General features: G+C 32.5%; 2 protein-coding genes across 4 annotated transcripts; one reads left to right on the top strand and one right to left on the bottom strand.

Moving 5' to 3' along the window:
- Positions 1-1158: 1158 nt before the first annotated feature.
- Positions 1159-4724, bottom strand: Bma-snap-1 (Uncharacterized protein; the record flags this gene model as incomplete). 3 transcript variants are annotated; one of them, XM_001901982.2, is made up of 7 exons in its annotated part: positions 1159-1315; positions 1439-1518; positions 1873-2016; positions 2172-2243; positions 2349-2492; positions 3165-3320; positions 4593-4724. In XM_001901982.2, the coding sequence occupies 7 exons, from the start codon at positions 4722-4724 to the stop codon at positions 1159-1161; spliced, it is 885 nt and encodes a 294-aa protein (XP_001902017.2). The 3 variants fall into 3 exon arrangements, with proteins under 3 accessions (XP_001902017.2, XP_042937632.1, XP_001902018.2); XM_043081698.1 differs by lacking the exons at positions 3165-3320; positions 4593-4724 and having other exon boundaries at positions 2349-2474; XM_001901983.2 differs by lacking the exons at positions 1159-1315; positions 1439-1518; positions 1873-2016; ... (1 more) ...; positions 2349-2492; positions 3165-3320 and adding an exon at positions 3842-4327.
- A 2362-nt stretch (positions 4725-7086) lies between these two features.
- On the top strand, positions 7087-14579 carry Bm3562 (Uncharacterized protein; the record flags this gene model as incomplete). Its single annotated transcript, XM_001901984.2, has 16 exons — positions 7087-7235; positions 7775-7895; positions 8183-8308; positions 8557-8672; positions 8743-8910; positions 9197-9272; positions 9353-9484; positions 9568-9678; positions 9769-9933; positions 10014-10143; positions 12374-12497; positions 12635-12812; positions 12993-13177; positions 13784-13879; positions 13980-14080; positions 14362-14579. The coding sequence occupies 16 exons, from the start codon at positions 7087-7089 to the stop codon at positions 14577-14579; spliced, it is 2196 nt and encodes a 731-aa protein (XP_001902019.2).
- Positions 14580-18968: the final 4389 nt, after the last annotated feature.

Genomic DNA, 18968 nt, shown 5'->3' with positions numbered 1-18968 from the left:
TTAAAAAATAATTTTTCTATTTTCTCAATTTCAAAGTTAATCCTCAGTTTTTTTCCTTCCTTCTAATAGTCTTTCTAGTCTGAAAATAATCTTATTTTAATAAATTCCTTTATCAATATCACACCGCAGTTAAGAACATTCGCATGCAAAATAGCTAAGAAAAATATCCTCCAGGCTTAAGTAAGGGTACAAAAATTGCATTTCAAATTAAGGGATGATTTGTGATTTTGCATGAAACTCACTCATCGTTTTCATTCCCATCTCTCTTTGCTGGCGTATGCTCGCCAATGTTTCATACGTGAATGCACTGAATTATTAGAAATATCAAAATTATACAGCACATTCAACAATTCCCGTGATTATATATTATGTTTCACAAATAATTTCAAAACATCATTCTCTTCCCTTTAACTTTATGAATAAAAGAGACATTAACAATCTTACCCGGATTTCAATGCAAATGAACATTTCTTCGGGCATACTGTAATATTTCTCACTGGTGGATCAAAATCAACGTCTAAATGAAAATCTATAATTTTGAAATCTGCACCAATGAACTGAATTGTCATCTTTAAACACTGGAATAGAAAGAATCAACCTTATTTGGTTTCAAAATGATGTTAATCTTAGACATTTCCACATACAATCGAAGCAAAACCATATATACATAAATATTACGAAGCGTCATCGAACTACAATCAAGAAAGCATTATGGATGAGAAAGAGACATTATAACAGTAGTATTATTCTTGGGTTTATGATGTGTCACTAAGTTTTGTGAACTTTAAATTTTGAGTTCTTTGGGAGATTTGTGAATTAGAAAGATATCAAGCTGGTCAAAATTTCCTGCAGGAATAAAACAAACCAATATTCAACAAGCATTTAAAAAAGATAAAAATTATACTGCAAAACATTTCATATATTAGCAATTTGCAAACTAGTGTTTCTTCACAATACATTTTTCAATACAATCAGTCAGATGAACAGTAATAGCTTAAAATTTCCACTTCAACCACAAATTTTTGAATGATTATGGAAATTTTCAAAAACACAAACTATTGAAAGAAGTTACAATTCTTCCTTAAATTATGTTGTCAATATTCTGGAATTGAAATAGAATAAGTGATTAATATTTTATGAACAATGAATAAAACAAGGTCATTTAAGATCATCATCATCCTCATCACCACATGATCTTTTGATTTTGACCAAAAGCGATGTGTGCCACTGATCCAAACGTGATATTTTGTCAAAAGCTTTTACCACCTCCGTGAATTTAACTTGATTTCTATCTTCCAAACACGAAATTAATTCACTGAAAACAACAAAAGAAAAGTAACTTGAGAAATAAAGTTTAAAATATTGAAATATAACAAACAGACCAAGCTGCATTAAATGAATATAACGAAAACTCCCAACAATGATGACAGAGACAAACTTGATAAGTTTATATTCTCGTGAATCGACAAATGATGGAGAAATTTCTTCGTAGCGTTTTAGCGCATTCTGAGTGTCTAGCTAAAAATTTTAACAATTAAACAACAGAAGTAAAAAAAAAGATATATTAGTATAATATTTAAAATGAGCAAAATTCCTTCGTAATATTATACTAGTCACAAAAACTCCATTCTAGATTAAAAATTTTATTTCACTATAATTAATCACGGGTAACACCGTAATGTTTTCTGTATTACTAAAATATATTACAGCACATCATCTCCAAATTTCCCCGTTTCACACTTATAGATTGTTCTCACTAGTTCTGAGGAAAATGAAATATGTTTTCACTTTATGCTTTTTATGCAAACTGAGTCATTCATGTCGCCAAAGTCATTTTCATGTTTCCTCTAAAATAATGAAAAAGAAACTAACCAAGTCAAAGCAAAGGTGGCAAAGAAGAGCTTGAAAAAAGTGATTTTTTGCAGCATATTTTAAGGTCGGATGATCGGCTTCCCAAGTAGCTACCTCTTCGAAAATTTTGATTGCCCTTTTATAATCTTCCAGTTGTGCAGCGTACTGAAAATGGCATAAAAACTGCTTAAGAAAGAATAATTATGTAGATAGAAATCAAGTATTTGGTTGTCGTTTCAAAGACAAAGAAGACCAAAGAAGATTAAAAGCATTTAATTTTGAAGCGGAGGTGGTAAATGTAGAAAAACAGTAGAAATTACCTGTGCAACTTTAATCATACACTTAGTAGCTGAACTTCGGCTTTCTTCACCTTTATAAAAATCAGCTGCCTCCTGAAAAATTGGAAGTACTTACATGTAAACCGATGTGATCCGAAAGGAGGCTCAGACATTTCTGTTGCACTAATAAAAAAAAGCTGAGCAATATAAAAATCATGCCTGATAATGAGTCATGGCCTGTGTCATATCTGGAGCTTCACTTTCAAAAATTTCGGCCATTGTGCAATGATATTTGGCAGCCATGTTAAAACGACCCATATCCGTGTATGTTTCAGCAGTCTTCATTAAGCAATCAATTGCTTGCTGCAAATACTTTATTGAATTTCGTTTCAGCTTCAATGTACTATTCTGTAAATTTGTACAAAACTTATTTTGAATTTTTCACAATGTTTCATAATAAGTTATTCATAACAATGACTTCATATAACAGTTTTAAAACCATAAAATTAATAATAACATCAAGGGGGAGACAGATTACTGACTTAGAATATACGAAACGAATCTACATCAGTTTAGCAGTATCACGAAATCTGAGTCTTCGTCCTCTCTAAGGATTTAATGCTATCAGAAAAGGAAGGAATGCAACATTGACGAGAAATCGATCTCTCTTTAAAAATGAATACTTTTACAAGATACATGCATTTGAATGTGCATAAGGATAATCTCTGTTAAGAATGTCACATTCACTTACAAAAGCACCACTTTAGTTTAAATTAATAATCCGTAATCACTCTTACTTAAAGTTAACAAAAATATAACAAAACTTTGAACAAACAAAAAAAAAAAAAATAACAGTTATAGGAAGTTTATTTAGAAAGTCATGTTCATAGCGAGAACCAAAATATTCGATGAAATGAAAAGCATACTATTATTTCAAATTGACAATCTTACATCTACTGGAAAAATTTGGATTACCATGCAGATTGCTAATTAATCACTAAACAAAGAGATGGAAAAACAACCCAAAAAGTTTACCTGCGGATTAACTTTCCGATAACAATTAGCCGCTTCGGCATAATTTGAAGCTGCATCGTGCTTTCGATCAGTAGCTGCTGCATGTAATTCTGCGGATCTCACAAATGCATCACCTGCTTCTCTCCACAGTTTTGATATTTTGAACAAATTCCCTGCCTTAATTATTAAAATGCAACATAACTGGTGCACTTCCATCCAAAACAGCAATCAAAAAAGTCTCATATCAAGTCTACTGAATCCTCCTAGAGTTATAATCTCCAAAAGCATTGAACAAAACATATTTGTTCCGAACTTGCTTTTTTGCTGATATTAGCCTCAACCATCAACCACATTAATTTTATTAAATGGATAGAAAGGCACAATATGGATGGTACGTATAATTAGAAGAACAGTAAATCATCCAATAACAATAGTAAATAAAACACCTTTTTTATGTGGCTTCTTTGCACCTCATTTTGCAGAGAAATCTTTAACATGCAATTATTTATTTTATACACTGCCTGAACAACTAATTATAAAATCAGCCAGCTCAATAACACTATCACGACAGCAACAGAATTAACTCACGACTGATTTCACTCGCACAGGTAAACTTAATTTTACTCAACAACTAGTAGCATATTACAAATATTACGGATAGTCAGTGATCAGCAACTTCCTTCATATATTTTCATTACTCATTGGTCTGTCTGAACTTTCGTTCTTCTAATTTCAAAAGTTGGCTCCTTCTGTTCATTGCCAAAAACTATTCTTCGTAGTATTCGAGGATGATTGCTGCTGACAGTGCTGACTTCGTTCATTTGTTCTACTATAAGTTCTTTCCGTGGCAACTTCCTCCTCATAAATTGTGAAGGATCTCTAATACCATGCATCTCTTCAGAGTGACAATTCCTTTTTTCCGGATTTGCATATATTTGGGAACAAGAGACTTCGTAACATCGAAACAGAGCTGTGGAAGGATTACGATCTCTTTTGATCTTAAAAATCGAACAGTGATTCTCGTCAGCATGAATTTCTAGGCAATGTGTATTTGGAAATTGCCGTCCACATATAGCACACTGATATCTATGAAACCGCTCATAATGGTCTTCAAAAGCGGCGACATCATGAAAACCCATTCCACAGCCATTTTCTTCGCATATTAATACGGTTTCTGAATCATCCTAGAACTTTCCATAGGAAACTACAAAATCAAATCTAAACGTAAGACAAATTAAAAAGTATCGCAAAATAACTGAACTACACGAATCTAAGTGCTCTTAAAAAGATATATGTGGAATCCAAATTCCAAAAGTGCATCCTTTTAGAAACGAATTCAGCAAGTTTTTGTGACAAGAAAAACAAGTTCGGATTCAAATACTGACAAATTCCTAGCAAAACAGCAAATTCATGCAAACTTTGAGTGGCGAAAAACTGCAAAATACTAACTTGCACGAAAAGATCGGCAGCTTCTTCTGCCTTAGCACTGCCAAATAAACCACTAAAAAATCCACTTCCACCCTTTGCCTTTTTTTCCGCGTCCTCCAACTTCTTCCGGGCTTTAGCCTCGTTTTCTGCCATTAAAAAGCAATGGAAGCGATATATAATATAATCTGTTAAGCCCAATGAATTAATCTGAAATCTGAAAATGTGAATCCAACAAAGAAACGTCAAAATCTGATCAAGGTTAAATCCATCAATTTATGCAACCTCACATACTTAACTTAAAACAAACAACATTTTTTACTGCCCCTTAATAGCAAAAAAAAAAATGAATTCCAAATTAAGCAGTGGCGAAAGCAAAATCAGTGACACCTTGAAGACTCACCCATTTTAGATCATTCCTACCCATTTTATAGCTCTTTACGACTTATAAACAAATATTACATGTCACTCCCAAATATTAAGCGACATTTCCTTTTAAATTTTTACGCCAAAGAATACGGGATGATCTAAGAAAATCTTACAGTGTCTCAAACATCTCAGTTTAGCAAACTGGGGATTTAAAAAAAATTCCAAAGAACAACCATTTAAGATCGATAGAAAAGTGCAAATTCATTCAACTTCTAGGAGAAAATACGAAATATGATGAAAACATCACACAACAACAATGTCAGCTTCTATTGATTTCCATTTCCCTAACCATCGGTAATCATTGCTGTCGCTTCCCTCAGTTCGTCAACATTATTCCCCTTTTCTTTTTTCCCTGTCTAACAATCCCTCATTCGCCATGCAATGGAATAGGATGAAAATGGAGCGAAGATATTCATTCGTTCGTTTTATCCACTCATAATAATCATTTAGTCAAACTGATTTTTCGATTAACTTCTTTGTTGGCTCTCCCACGCAATGCATAACACATATTCTTCCTTTTACAAATTGAAGTTTCTGATATTTTCACTCTGAGAATGATCTCTAGAGAAATTTCAGTCAATCAAAATCTCTCCCTCTCAAAATGCTTAAACTTGTTTAATTGGATTACTGCGATTGTATCTAAATCAAAACGTAAAACATCCTTATACCTTTGTTTTGGATACTGAAATAACGAATAAATCATACAGTCCTTTAGTTACAGAAAACTGTATGTGGAGTTGTAGGCACTGAAATTAATGAAATATCACATATGCACTAAGGACGTATCGGTTAGGAAAAGTACATAACATGATTGATAAATATATCAGCTCAATACACTACCACAGGTGGCACTAAAGAAGCCATTCAATTCGCCTACTTTTTCTCAAAACACAGGAGAGAGAATAGAAATGGATACGATCATCTAACATCTCGTTCAAACTAATCTAAGCTAGCTACAGCTTCCTTTTCTCTTTCGATTGAACTTAATTCTGATGGCTTCACTTTTCATGTAATATTTTCAATAAACATGACATTTAATCTAAAATGTAGGTATCTCTGTGTTGCGCCTCTGACCGTACTAACAAACCAAACTTGTCCACCTGCAATAGGTGGGAATTATTTTCTCCACCTCAGCATTCCCGTTTTTGGGAAGCTGATTTGGGAAAACGCTTCGAGGGATAAAGCATCGTCCCAGCATACTCAAAACATGAACACTGTCTTCGTCCCTCTCATCTCAGCTTATCTACACATACACGTCTAACATCTCATCACTTTGGTATTAAACACCCATATAAAAGCAACTTGTTTTGACCCCTCTGATAATATCATATCATTACTCTGCGGACATGTAAAACGCGTCATCGTCAACTTTTATGTCCGATCGATTAGATAGTTTTAATCTCACTTGCCAGATGGTATCACTCCGGAAATCTTACAACAATAGGAATGTAAGTTTATGCAAAGATGTAATAATTGTCAAAACAAATGTATTTTCCAAACTTTGTTACAACACTTATAAAACTGTAATATAGTGAGTAAGAGAGATGTGAACAGACTTGTGGCCATCCTGAAATTAAGCTTGAATACGTAGGACAATGACAGAGCACCCAACATTACATCCATGCAGACAACCGACACTTCAGCACGACACGACACGACGACAACCACCTGACGTTGTTTCCACTCCAATAAGGGAATCATATTGCATAGGCGACGCTATGCAACTACAGAGGCCTGGTGCTGGGCACTTCATACATATTCCTTTGCGCTTTTCGTATTTTAGATTCTTCTTCTTGCATCTACTCTTCCACGTGTTTGACTGTGTGAATCTTCAGTCATCATCAAATAAGTAATTTTATGTATTGAACTTCCATATGAAACTGAGTTTTATAATATTGATTTTTTTTGATCTAGCTATTCAGATTATTTTGCGTGGAATTACGTGTATCAATTTGTCGCGTTTATTAAGAGTATGAGTAAACGCACAAAGCGACGCGTATTTGCATTGTTAACCGTTAGCTATGTTTCAAGTAATTTTTTTTTCTGAGTCTTACTTTTCAGTTAAAAGCTAACGAAGAAGCTGGAAAAAATGGGTCGTGGTCGAAGTCGGAGTGAAAGTTCTAGCAAAAGTCGTAGCCGTAGTCGTAGTCGAAGTCCTAATAGTGGTCATCGTGGTCGTAGTCATAGCAGGCGACGTGGTCGTACGAGAAGTCGAAGCCATCACCATGATCGTCGAAGGTACGCTTATTTTTATTGTTAAATAAGCCAAAATTTCTTACTTGCCATAAGTAATTAAGAGACGTCTACAACTGAATGATTCTAACCTGCATACATTACTACCAAGATTCGTGAGGTATCAGATTTTTTGTTATTAAATAAATAATAAACTTTTCTGTAACAAGTCACAACAATAGGGGTTTAGGTTTTAGAAAACACGAGTGGTTGAAGATGTGGGAGGCAAGAAATAGACAGTTGAAGATTTTAGAAACACATGAGAACAACAGTATAAGCTTCTTTAAGTGCAAAAAAAGAAATAATGAAATGTCTCCATTCAACTTTGGCACGAAATCTTTTTTCTTACACTGAGACTTGAAATTCAGAGTTTAACGGTCGGTTATAGATGTCCTCTTTTCTTCTTCGCTTAAAGTTCGCTTTACATTAAGAGCTTTTAAATTTTTATGAAATGCTCCGTGAAATATGTGTTATACTAGTATAAAATACTTAAATTTGACCTTTGTTTTTTATTATTTAGGAATTGGTAAAGAAAATTATTTTAGCAGAAGTCGTTCGAGTGATCGAGAAACGACAGATTTGTTGAAACTTTGTTGGAAACCACTAAAAGATGATTCAAGAAATTTTGATGCTTGGACTCATCTTCTGCAGTACATCGAACAACTTGTAAGAGTTGTTTAAGTTACATAGATTTGAAGTATATTTTGCCTAAGCAGTCGTGAAAAGTAGACATAAATCGACTCTTCTTAGTATTTCTATGCTAAAATTTCGATAGATTTACCTGGTTCATTTTCCTGAGTGCTTTTGTGATTTGAGACTTAGTTTTTATGATCCTATAGGAAATCTTAGTTTTCGATCATAATATTTCTGATGTTTTTTCAACATTATCAGCGGTTTATAATCAATGATATAGATATAGTATTCCGAAAATTACCCGTATTGAATTATTTCAGGATGAAACAAAAGCTGCTCGTGAAGCATATGATGACTTTTTTAAGAGATACCCGTATTGCTACGGATATTGGAGAAAATATGCTGAATTTGAACGTCGTCATAAACACTACGATCGCTGCACTGAGGTAAGTTGTAATTTTGGCACACGATACCTTTTATCTTACTGCTGTGTAGTTTTTAACTCTCTATTATCCTCATCTTATGTTTATTATTTTTATTTTTCTTTATTATATATTTTATGTTTGTTTAATCATGATTTATTATTATTTTTTGTTTATTATTTTATATAATGTTGTGAAATTAACCAGGAAGAGAAGCGGAAACAGTTAAGATTGATTAACATTATTAACTCAAAATGAAAGCATATTTGCAGGTTTATGAACGTGGGGTCACGGCTATACCACTGAGTGTTGATCTTTGGCTTCATTACATTGCTTTCATTAAAGAAATCGTTCAACATCAAGAGAATGCAGTGCAGAAGACCAGAGTGTAACTTTATAACAGTACTGTTAATGATGTTTGCTTCATTTCAAAATTTATAATATCGATACATTTGCAGAATTTATGATCATGCAATCGAAGCATGTGGTATGGAATTTCGTTCAGATAAGCTGTGGGATGAATATATTAACTGGGAGTTAAGTAATGGTGAAACTGTACGAGCCGGAGCACTTTTTGATCAGATATTAAGCATACCCACTTTGCTCTACAGTAACCATTTTGATAAGTATGTTCTTTTCATATTGAAGATTATATGGATACCTTACCGACTATCATCATTTTCTATGACAAATTTTATTTAATATGATCTATAACATTTTGATTCGTTTTTTCTTTGAGAATTAGCTGTTAGCGTTGTTATTCACCTGTTGTTGTCTTTACTATCGCTATATTTTCTTTCTGTAATGAATTAAGGGGAATTCCTTTGATTTCGTCATACTTTTTCGATAGAAATGAATTTCCATTTGCTGCTTTTCTTATTGCCGTTTTTCAACCATTTTCATTGTTTTCAGATATAAGACCTTCGTGAATTCAAACGAGCCAGATCGAGTAGTAAGTCAAGATGAATACAGTGAAATTTTTGCAAAAGTGAGTAGTATCCATTTAAAAAATTATCTTTATCTTTTGTATCTTTATCTTTTTTTATCTTCTGTGAAAATTTATTTTAGGTTGAACCAGATTTGCATAATGTCGTTGATGGTGATCTATTTCTTTTAGAAGATTGCGTCGATGATTCTCCACCGGATTACATTCCGGAAAATGGCGAGGAGCCACCGAAAAAGATTTTTACGAGACGCAAGGTCTTTTTTAATCTGTGGAAGTAGTTATTACTATCTTCATTCTTTACTCATTATTTTTAATTTAATTAAAATATTTCGTGCAGCATTGTGAAGAAGCCTTACGTGTTTTACGTGCAGAAATACTCGAACGACGGAATAAAAAATATTTATTGAATGAACAGGAAGTTAGTCGACGTTGGGCGTTTGAAGAGAATGTACGTTTGTTTCAAATTCATGCGACTATCAAGTAATTTTCTTACTAATTACTATTAAAAAAAAAAAAAAAAAAAAAAACTTCATTTCAGATAAAACGACCATATTTTCATGTAAAACCACTGGAGCGAGCTCAATTACGTAATTGGCGTGCTTACCTTGACTTTGAAATTGAGTGTGGTGATATCACACGTATCATTATTCTATTCGAAAGATGTCTAATCGCTTGTGCTTTGTATGAAGAAATGTGGATTAAGGTGAAATGTACTACGCATCTAGTTTTATTTTAAGTACCAATTTATCACGCTTAACGATTCTGTCAAAAATTGAATTCCAGTATGCTCGTTACGTGGAGAGTATTGGAGAATCCAGCCGTGCTCGCAGTATTTTTCGTCGAGCAACCGAAGTTCACTTACCTCGCAAACCGAATGTTCATCTTGCCTACAGCGCCTTCGAAGAAAAAAATGGTAATAACCACAGCAAATGTGATATTTGTGATATACGAACCGGTGATCTCTTTTTCCGTTCATTCATTCATGTGGTTAACTTTGATGATAAGCTAAAGTATTATCACCGTCAGCAGACAACATTCACTCATGGTGCTCCACTCGTCCGACAACTAGATGGCAAGTATGGTTTTTAGAAAATAATTTAGAAAAAAGTGATGAAAGTCTTCAAATGCGATGCGATCAAAGATGAAGTATCTTTTTATTCATTCAAATATGAGAAGGGTATCATTTTATTTGAGACTGTGCATTTCATCGGATCTCGACTTGCTCAAGATGCAGTTCCTTTTCTACTCGAATTTTTTTTCCTGTCTTTTGCGTTCAACAGTCTCGAACTTTCTGGCGTTTCAAAAAACTGAATCATTAAATAAGATGAAAACTTTAGAATTTAAAGGAATTTAATGAAATTGGATTGAGTTAGGCGAAATCAAAATCAAAGTTCATTCCATAATTCAAGTCGGCTTTACTTGCTGAAAAAATGGACTTTTTAAAAAAAGGTTCTATCTCCTGCCTGTGTAAGATTCTGAGATTTTTTTGAGTTCTTGGTCTTTAATGGCTGTTAGAATTTATGTTTGTTTAATTATAAGATTGAATTAAATAACTTACTAAAGATGGATATTTATCCATTCTTAAGATTTTATGTTAACTAGGACGAGTTGCTGCGATCCTTTATGATATAGTTCTATGGCATAAATTGGTTAGCATTACTGTTTATCTCTTTCATTGTTTAAAAAAGTAGGATAACGCTTTACTGGCTTTAAGTTCGGATTTTTCGAAACTAAAATTGCAAAATCTGACTTGAAGGCAGGAAATGCTGTTCATCGAAATCCTGGAAATTTTGTAAGTGCAGCCTTTACCATTCAAAGTCTTAAAAGCTATTAGAATATGAATGGATTTTTTCAACAACTAGTTCTGTAGCGTGTTCCTATAGCATAAAATTTTAAATCCATGGAGTTTCTGAATATTTTCGGATTACTGATCAGCACTGTTTTGAAAACTGATTTGTGCTCCGTTTTTCAGATAGCAGTGGTCCCATAGTTTTTTAATGTGAGATATAAGTGACTGTTAGTTATTCTTTCATGAAAGAAAGATGGGAAAAAGTCATTGAAATCGGATTCCTGTTAAACGTTTATAAAAGTTGTAAGAGGAGTATACTTTTACCAGTAAATTATCCACGAAGAATTTAAAGTTGATCGTTGTGATTCTGAATACTACCCTTTTATTACATTAGTAGATTTTTTTTTATTACATTAGTAAAAAAGATACTCTTTTTAATGTGTAAGAGCTGATTTACCGCTTCCTGCATAATTTACCTCCATTTTCATTTTAATTAGTGTTTCAAAATCACAATCATATCAAGCCTTGCAAATTAGTGGATTTGAGTTATTTTTTTAATAGTCGAATTTAAAGGATGTCGGGACATAAGAGGATTCTGGCTTGATATCATAATGACTGACATTTTATATTGATGTCTCAAGATTCTCTCCATTCCTTGTAACGTAATACATTCCATCTACTTCATAATAACTGGTCGGGAATTCTTTGAAAAAGTGAGTAAACTCTAAAAAAGTTTTTGGTAAGCCAAGTAGTATTTTCTCTACTCAAGCAAATATCCGAAACTAATTAAATTAATTCTCCATCTCGAACGAGTTTTTGAACTGTTGAGTAGGGAAAAAATGATCATAACAACGAATGAATAGGCGCATGAAAATAATCACAGAAGCATTAATTTTTTTAATCTGTTTGGTATTGTGGAAATGAAATTAGTAGATTCTTCCGCAATTCGCAAAATTGGTTCAAGACATCAAAATTAAGAAGCGGAATATGCGGACCTCTCCAGGCTGCGAAATTCTAAGTTTTCTAAAAAAAAATAGGTTCCTTGGAAAGCCATTGTTTACTTCGTTTACAGGCTTAAATACGAATTATGTTGTTAAGTTCGGCAGAAGGAGTTTAATGCTGTTGCATTTCAACAGATCACAGCAAATGAGCCGTCTACTGCATTCATTCATTGAGGACTACTTTTTTATGTAACTGCATGTTTTGCTGATGAAGCCTTTTCTAATTCTCATGCAAATGAAATCCACTAAAGATAAAATCAAATTCCTCGAAATGTTAGTCAAAAAGTTCTGCAGGCCTTTTTCGCCTTACAATTAATAAGTCCTTATGATAGCATCTTATGCAATTGTTACAGGTGATTTTGAGAAGGCCAATTCGATTTTGGCAAATTTTGATCATCGCTATCCAGGATATGCTGTTATTGCACTACGTAGGATTGGGATCGAGCGGCGCTTTGCGATAAGACAAGCGGGAGATAGGCTAGTTATCGTAATGATGCCATAGATTTTATTGGAATATAAGGATAGTTTGAGGGAACAAGTTAATCCATTTGGATTTACGATTTTTGAATTTTTTTCCAATTAGGCCGTCAAATGATTGAAAAATTGTCTTTTAGGGATTCTCCGGACTATTCTTCTGTGATATCACGTTTTGAGCGTCTCATACATGATTCACGTACTCCTCGTAAACTGTCTGCATTTTATGCCCTAAAACTGGCAAGATTTCATGCCAAAACACGGAATGATCGCAAACTTGCTGAAAAAATCATCAGAGATGCAATAAATCGTGATAAGGTAAGTGGAAGTTTACAAATTATGGTATTATTGTACATGGTGTCGACGTCGGTATAGTTTAGTAGAATAAGCATATAAATATGCTGTTTCCTCTCTTCGCTGTTTTTTGTTATTTTCAGCTTTCAGCATTTCATTATTTCCATGTTTCAATAAATGCATATACCATTCCAATTTTTCCAGAGCAATCCACAGCTTTACCTGGCGCTGGTTGATTTGGCTTATACTGCACCAGTATTCAATGAACGAAGTGTGATCGAAGCATTGAATGAAGTTCTTGAAAGTGACCAACTTTCTGATGAAGATAAATTGCGTTTCTCACAAAGAAAGCTGGACTTTTTGGAGGACTTGGGAACAGATGTTGAAGCGTTAGTTCCGAAACTCTTAATTTCCAGTGATATTTAAATTTTATAGAAATTGTATATATCGATAAAAAATCAATTTTTTAATTGGAATTTCGAAAATTTTCGTTAAAAGTAATAAAGATATGTTTCATTTTTAAAAATCTAATGATTTCTGAATTTCAGTCCATAGTTTTTACGATGTGTGTCTTTAATTTTGTCGTTACTTTTTATTTTCATTTTAATTGTTCCATTTTACCTTTTCCTAATCTTCGTTTCTTAACCCTTATATATTTTCTTTTTTTATAATTTTACCATCTTCAACTTTCTTTCTGATTCACTTGCTTTAGTTTCATTTATTTCTAATCCTTTCTGTATTTTCTTATAATTCCAGCATTTTAAACTTTCTTTAAGTTGCCTTATTATAATCTCTTGTTAATTGGTTCTGTCCTCCGTGTATTTTTTACTTCGTCAATAAACTAAATAAAGTTCTATTTATTCATTTATCATTCTGACGAGTTCTATTTATTCATTTATCATCATCATTATTGTTTAAGGAAAATCTCTATGTAAAAAAATGTGAAGGGATATGTTCGTGAAAACTGATTTTAACAAGTCATGCTCTTATTTCAGCCTCCAAAAGCACTTAGAATATCACACACAACTTCAAAAAAGTATTGAGAATGTTGCTGTATCAAACAAAAGAGCTGCTGATGTGAGAGGTTCTGGGTAAGCTATTACTTGCTTCATTAAGAAGGTTTAATCAGACCACAGATTTTCAAATTTTAAGTTTTATGAGTGTTAGAAAGCTGGATCCATCTACTTTCAGTGATCCACTTGACAAAAAAATGCGAACCGCTGCATGCTATACGGCATATCCAACTCACCAACAGCAACAGTACTATGCAGCTGCGCCGAGCACAGATAATGGTGAGTCAGATAATCAAAGAAGTCTGATTTCGAGAACAACTCCGGAAGATCGTAGAGTCGTCCAACTAAAGCATTTAGTTTTGCGAATTATGTGCGCCATTCAATCGCATTCAATCGGTCTTCACAACATTTAGAACAACTCTAATTCCATATTTGGCTGCAACTATTGTGACCCATATTTTTTATGGGAAAACATTAATGAACTGAAAGAGTAAAGTGAGTTGTGAAACCGCTTTATTGAAGCGGAAAACTGGATTCACCAAATTTGAATTGATTTTAAGGTATAACGGTAGTAGGAGCAGCATATGGAACAATAGCAGCACCACCGACAGCAGCAACAGCAGCAGCAACGGCAGCAGCCGTAGCTACAGTCGGCCAACAGCAGCCACAGTTATCCAACACAACTCAGTACTATTATCCCGGACAACAACAGCCACCAACCATAGTTCAACCGGTTCCTGTTTTAACAACAATTCAACCGAACTATGTTCAGCAGTAATATTTTCTTTTTTTTAATTTCTTGGAAATTGTTTCTATTTGACGACAAATTTAAAAGATTCTCATCCTTGATTTTTTGTAACGACATTTTTTCAACAGGTATTCACGTACATATTGTTAAAATTCTAACCTGTACCCAGTGGGAGCTTGTCCATTGTCTTGAATTTTTCGTATCGACATTGTGTGCTTTTCACAAGGTCGTTCGGTTTTTATCGCGCATGTTCGGTGTTCATTTCTGAACTTATATTCTAAACTGTACTCAGTGACATATTTACCTTTATTTCTGACCAATTTGTGATAAGGAATAGTTCCATGATGTCAACAGTCTCAAGAAAATTTCCCAAAAGTTTTTGTATTTTGCTTAGTACTGTGTGCTACCTAAGTTATACGTGTTTTATCAATTTTAAAATTGATGCTACTTTTATAAATCACCACTGGTACATAGATTATATAATCAAATTTCAATAGAAAGTTGTTGTTACTTAGTAGTACTTTATTGTTATATTATTTGGCAGCTCGTTTAAAATTTTTTTCGCACTTTTTAATCTTTGTAATTAATTTAATTCTCACTCAGTGCATGTTTGCAGTTCTCAGTTAGTATATATTTGCTTATTAATGAAGTTTTGAAAGTAAAATATTCACATCACTTTTCAGTTTTAAACTATACACTGATTCCATATGTACTGATTGTCCCACTCACAACACAAATAAGCTTAAACAGCATCGTTACATTTGTTAGCTGGCTGCATGGTTAAGAATGCAGAATTGCTTTTCTGTGAATATAGCATCAAAAATGGATATCAGAATATTTTACTTACCAAATATGTTGATTATAGAGAAACGAGCAAGAAGTTTAGTGCTTACAAAGATTGCTTATTTTGAACTTTTCTTAGAGATGTTTTATGTCATTCTGTGGTTTTTTTACTACTGAATGAATATGCACAAATTCTGAGAAGGCAGGAGAAACTTATAGGAATGGAGTCGAAAGTTCGTTCCATTATATTCAATTTTCTTAGTATGAAATTCAAGTCATTTCCTTAATTTTTACTTCAAGAACTCCTACTTAAGGATTTCTGGATCAGAATTGATTTTAAAGTCCCTTTCTTTCTAAATTTACAAAATTCAAATAAGGCTATTAACACATGAAAACAGTGTAAAATGTTGGAACTTTCATGAAATTTAAATTAATTTATAAAAAAGAGACTAAGCATATGTATATTTTTATTTTATCGAATATCCCAGAACTGAAAGACTGTATGGAGAAGATATCTACTGCTGAACTCAAAACTCAAATCTACCCAATCTTTCATTTCCTCAATCATTTAGGCCATAAACAATTTCCAACTCATAATTGAGATCATTCGTCAAATGTTTTGATATTTAAAAAATGAATCGTTAGAACTATAGCCAAATAAATTCAATACTGAGAATTAGTGAGAGAGAGAGCTCAAAGTCATACTTGAATTTCACACATTGCAAGAAATGTCATTGGTGATGATTGCATAGGTAAGAAGTTATCCGTTTTGTTCATTTGGAAAGTTGGAAAATAACTTCAATTTGTAGAATTTGATCTGTAAAATTTGAAAGATTTTGAAAGACTTTGTAAAAACTTAAAGATTTGTCTTTTAGCTACAATGACTGCTGTAAGTCTATTTGAATTTAATTTTTGGGATTTGAACCACTTAAAATTAAATAGATGAGCATTTCAAGGCAAGATGTAGGAGAGAAAATTCTCGTGCGGAGAAAAATTGAAATTTCGAGGTAGATCACTAATTAAAACTTTAAAATATCTTACAAAGAAAAAAAGAGAAGTCAGAAGCATGCAATTAATTAGAGTGCGAAACATGGCCTGTCATAAGAAGCTAAATTAATAGTTACAACACTGATCGGTTCGTACGAATTAAAATTTTTGTTTAAATCGCCAACAATTGGAATTGGTTCAGCGATGATGAAAAAAACAAATTCACACATTTCAATTTTTGCTCTTCCTATTGATACAGTATGAGTAGAACAATTTTCTGAAGTTTCTGTATATGTTTCGATGAATTTCCAATACTTTTTATGCATTATCTAAAAAGAGTTTAGAAATAATGATGTTTAGAGAATCTGAACTGTTTTCAATTTAAATTAAAGAAATGTCTATTCAGAAACAAATTAGCTCCACTGAGGGAAATGTGCAGATGGTTAATTTTTGTTTTCAATCCTAAAGTGTCAACCCTACATTATGAGCGACGTAAGAATCCGTATTTGTTCACATGGAAGGAAATTTTGGAATTGAAGAAAGAGAATAAAAAACTTTAATTTAGATTCATTAGATTATAAAATATTTGCCGTGCTGAGAGTTGTTATAAGAATTTTGAAATTTAAGAATTTTAGTTTAGTAAAACATTTTGATAAGCAGAGAAGGAATAAGACTTTTATAAGAGATCTGTTTTCTTTTATTGTTGCTTTAACATTATTTTTACTTAATTTTATTTCTTCAACCGGAAAATAGATAGTAGAGTAAATTTAAAATGGTAAATGTTAGCATTAATACTAAAAAAATTACCATTGGTGATGTACCAAAGAAACTCGAAAAGAGAAAATCAAGTAAGAAAAAATTAATGTTAAAAGATTCAAGAAAAGATACTTAAAATAATGTGGTAACATTGTGGCGACTGACAGACACATACAAATATGTCTCATCAGTGACCTTTGAAGGAACCACTGATTACTTTTAATAACATTGATCTGTAATTTTGATTTTGATTACACCAATTTAACTTTTACTTACAAGTGACAGCGATGAGTTCAATAAGAATGTAAGTGATAATATTGATAATAGTGATTGAAATAGTGCAGTGTGCTTGATATAAATTTTGGTTTTTACTTTTTCAGATGTCTAAATTTCATCTATCTTAATATAAGTGTACAGATACGAAAAATGTAATTGAAAGTAATAATGATAAAAAAATTTCAATTTCAATTATACCAATTGGGGATGTCACAGATTAAGTTTGGTCATTTCAGTTATTATCATTGTCAGATAACTAACGATCATTTGATTTTTTATTCCCCTTACTTACTCACATTACTTGTTATTATATTTTGTGGAACAGTTTACATTATTATTCACTGTTAGCAATTTATTGATTCATTTTATGAACAGTAAGATTTGTAGGACAAATCATCACGAATTCATTATTTATTTCTCACAAATAAGGCAATGGGTATTCCTATCTTTCTGACAAGTAATAATTAAGATAGATCAAAATTTCTTCGCCTCCAAAAAATTACGCTTTGAAATCTTTTTTGTTAGTAAAGGGCTCATTCAGAATCCTCATTACTTTTTAATCTCTTTCTTAAATGTTTTTAATCAACTGGAAAAGACTTTTTTGATTATACCAAATTTCAATTATACCAAAATTTAAGTGATAACCCGAAACTTTTAAAGGACAAATTAGAGCAAGAAATTTAAGCTATTAAAGTTATTCTTACATTTATCAAGAAGAGAAAACATAGTATAATACTTATCAATAGTATAAGGAAAAAATTTCCAATTCATCAAGGAAGCATTTTTTGTTCTAAAATGATTACTGTAAAGGATTTTAATTAAACAAATAGTCAAAAATTCCAAAAGATACTTCAGGTGACATCTATGTGTCATCTATAATTTGGCCGTTATTCATAACGATAACCTTCTCAGATGTTAGTCTAATGTTGGCACCACTTCATTTTATTAGAAGAACACCTCCTTAGCAACCGCATTCAAATGGCCAACCACCACCACCTATCAGTGATTCGTTGTTCGGTCTCCATGGAGAATAAAAAGGTTCCCTCTACAATATTAGTTGTGTTGATCTATTCCAATACTTATTTTGAACTGTAAACAGCACTTCTTAATTAATTTTAAAATTGTGTTTTGCAACATTTAAGCATTGTTTAATATCAAAAAATTTAAACCATTGAACTTTTAGGCTATCCAGACTTAAAACTTCGAAGCAACGGAGGCTTCCAGAATCAAGATGCCATGGAACTATAAATAAAATAATTAATGGTAGTTTAACATCTGATGGATTAATAGAAGCATCTTCGAAACTGGGATTTTAGAGCTATCTCTCTTCCAAGACAGACGGTAAGGCAGATGTGATCAAGATCTTTGTTTCAGTTATTCTCTCCTTTCCAGTGTTTTTAACTTTCCCATCTCTTTCTACATCGACTTTTATCCACGCTTCTCCTCCGTATTTGAATTATCCTTACGAATCGGTGATTCCAAATTCTGTTAAATTTAATTTCTAAACTTCTTAATCTTTTCTGGTAATATTGTAAAATATACTATTCGTACTCAGTTCATTTTTCTTAATTCAGTTTCTTTACGAAATTTCTGAAATACAGGACTAATTCAAATTTC

This window comes from Brugia malayi (genome assembly GCF_000002995.4).
Source record: "Brugia malayi strain FR3 genome assembly, contig: Bm_v4_Chr4_scaffold_001, whole genome shotgun sequence".
Classification (NCBI taxonomy): Eukaryota; Metazoa; Nematoda; class Chromadorea; order Rhabditida; family Onchocercidae; genus Brugia; species Brugia malayi.
The sequence above is the reverse complement of the archived record's forward strand: the minus strand, read 5'-3'. Positions and strand labels throughout refer to the sequence as shown.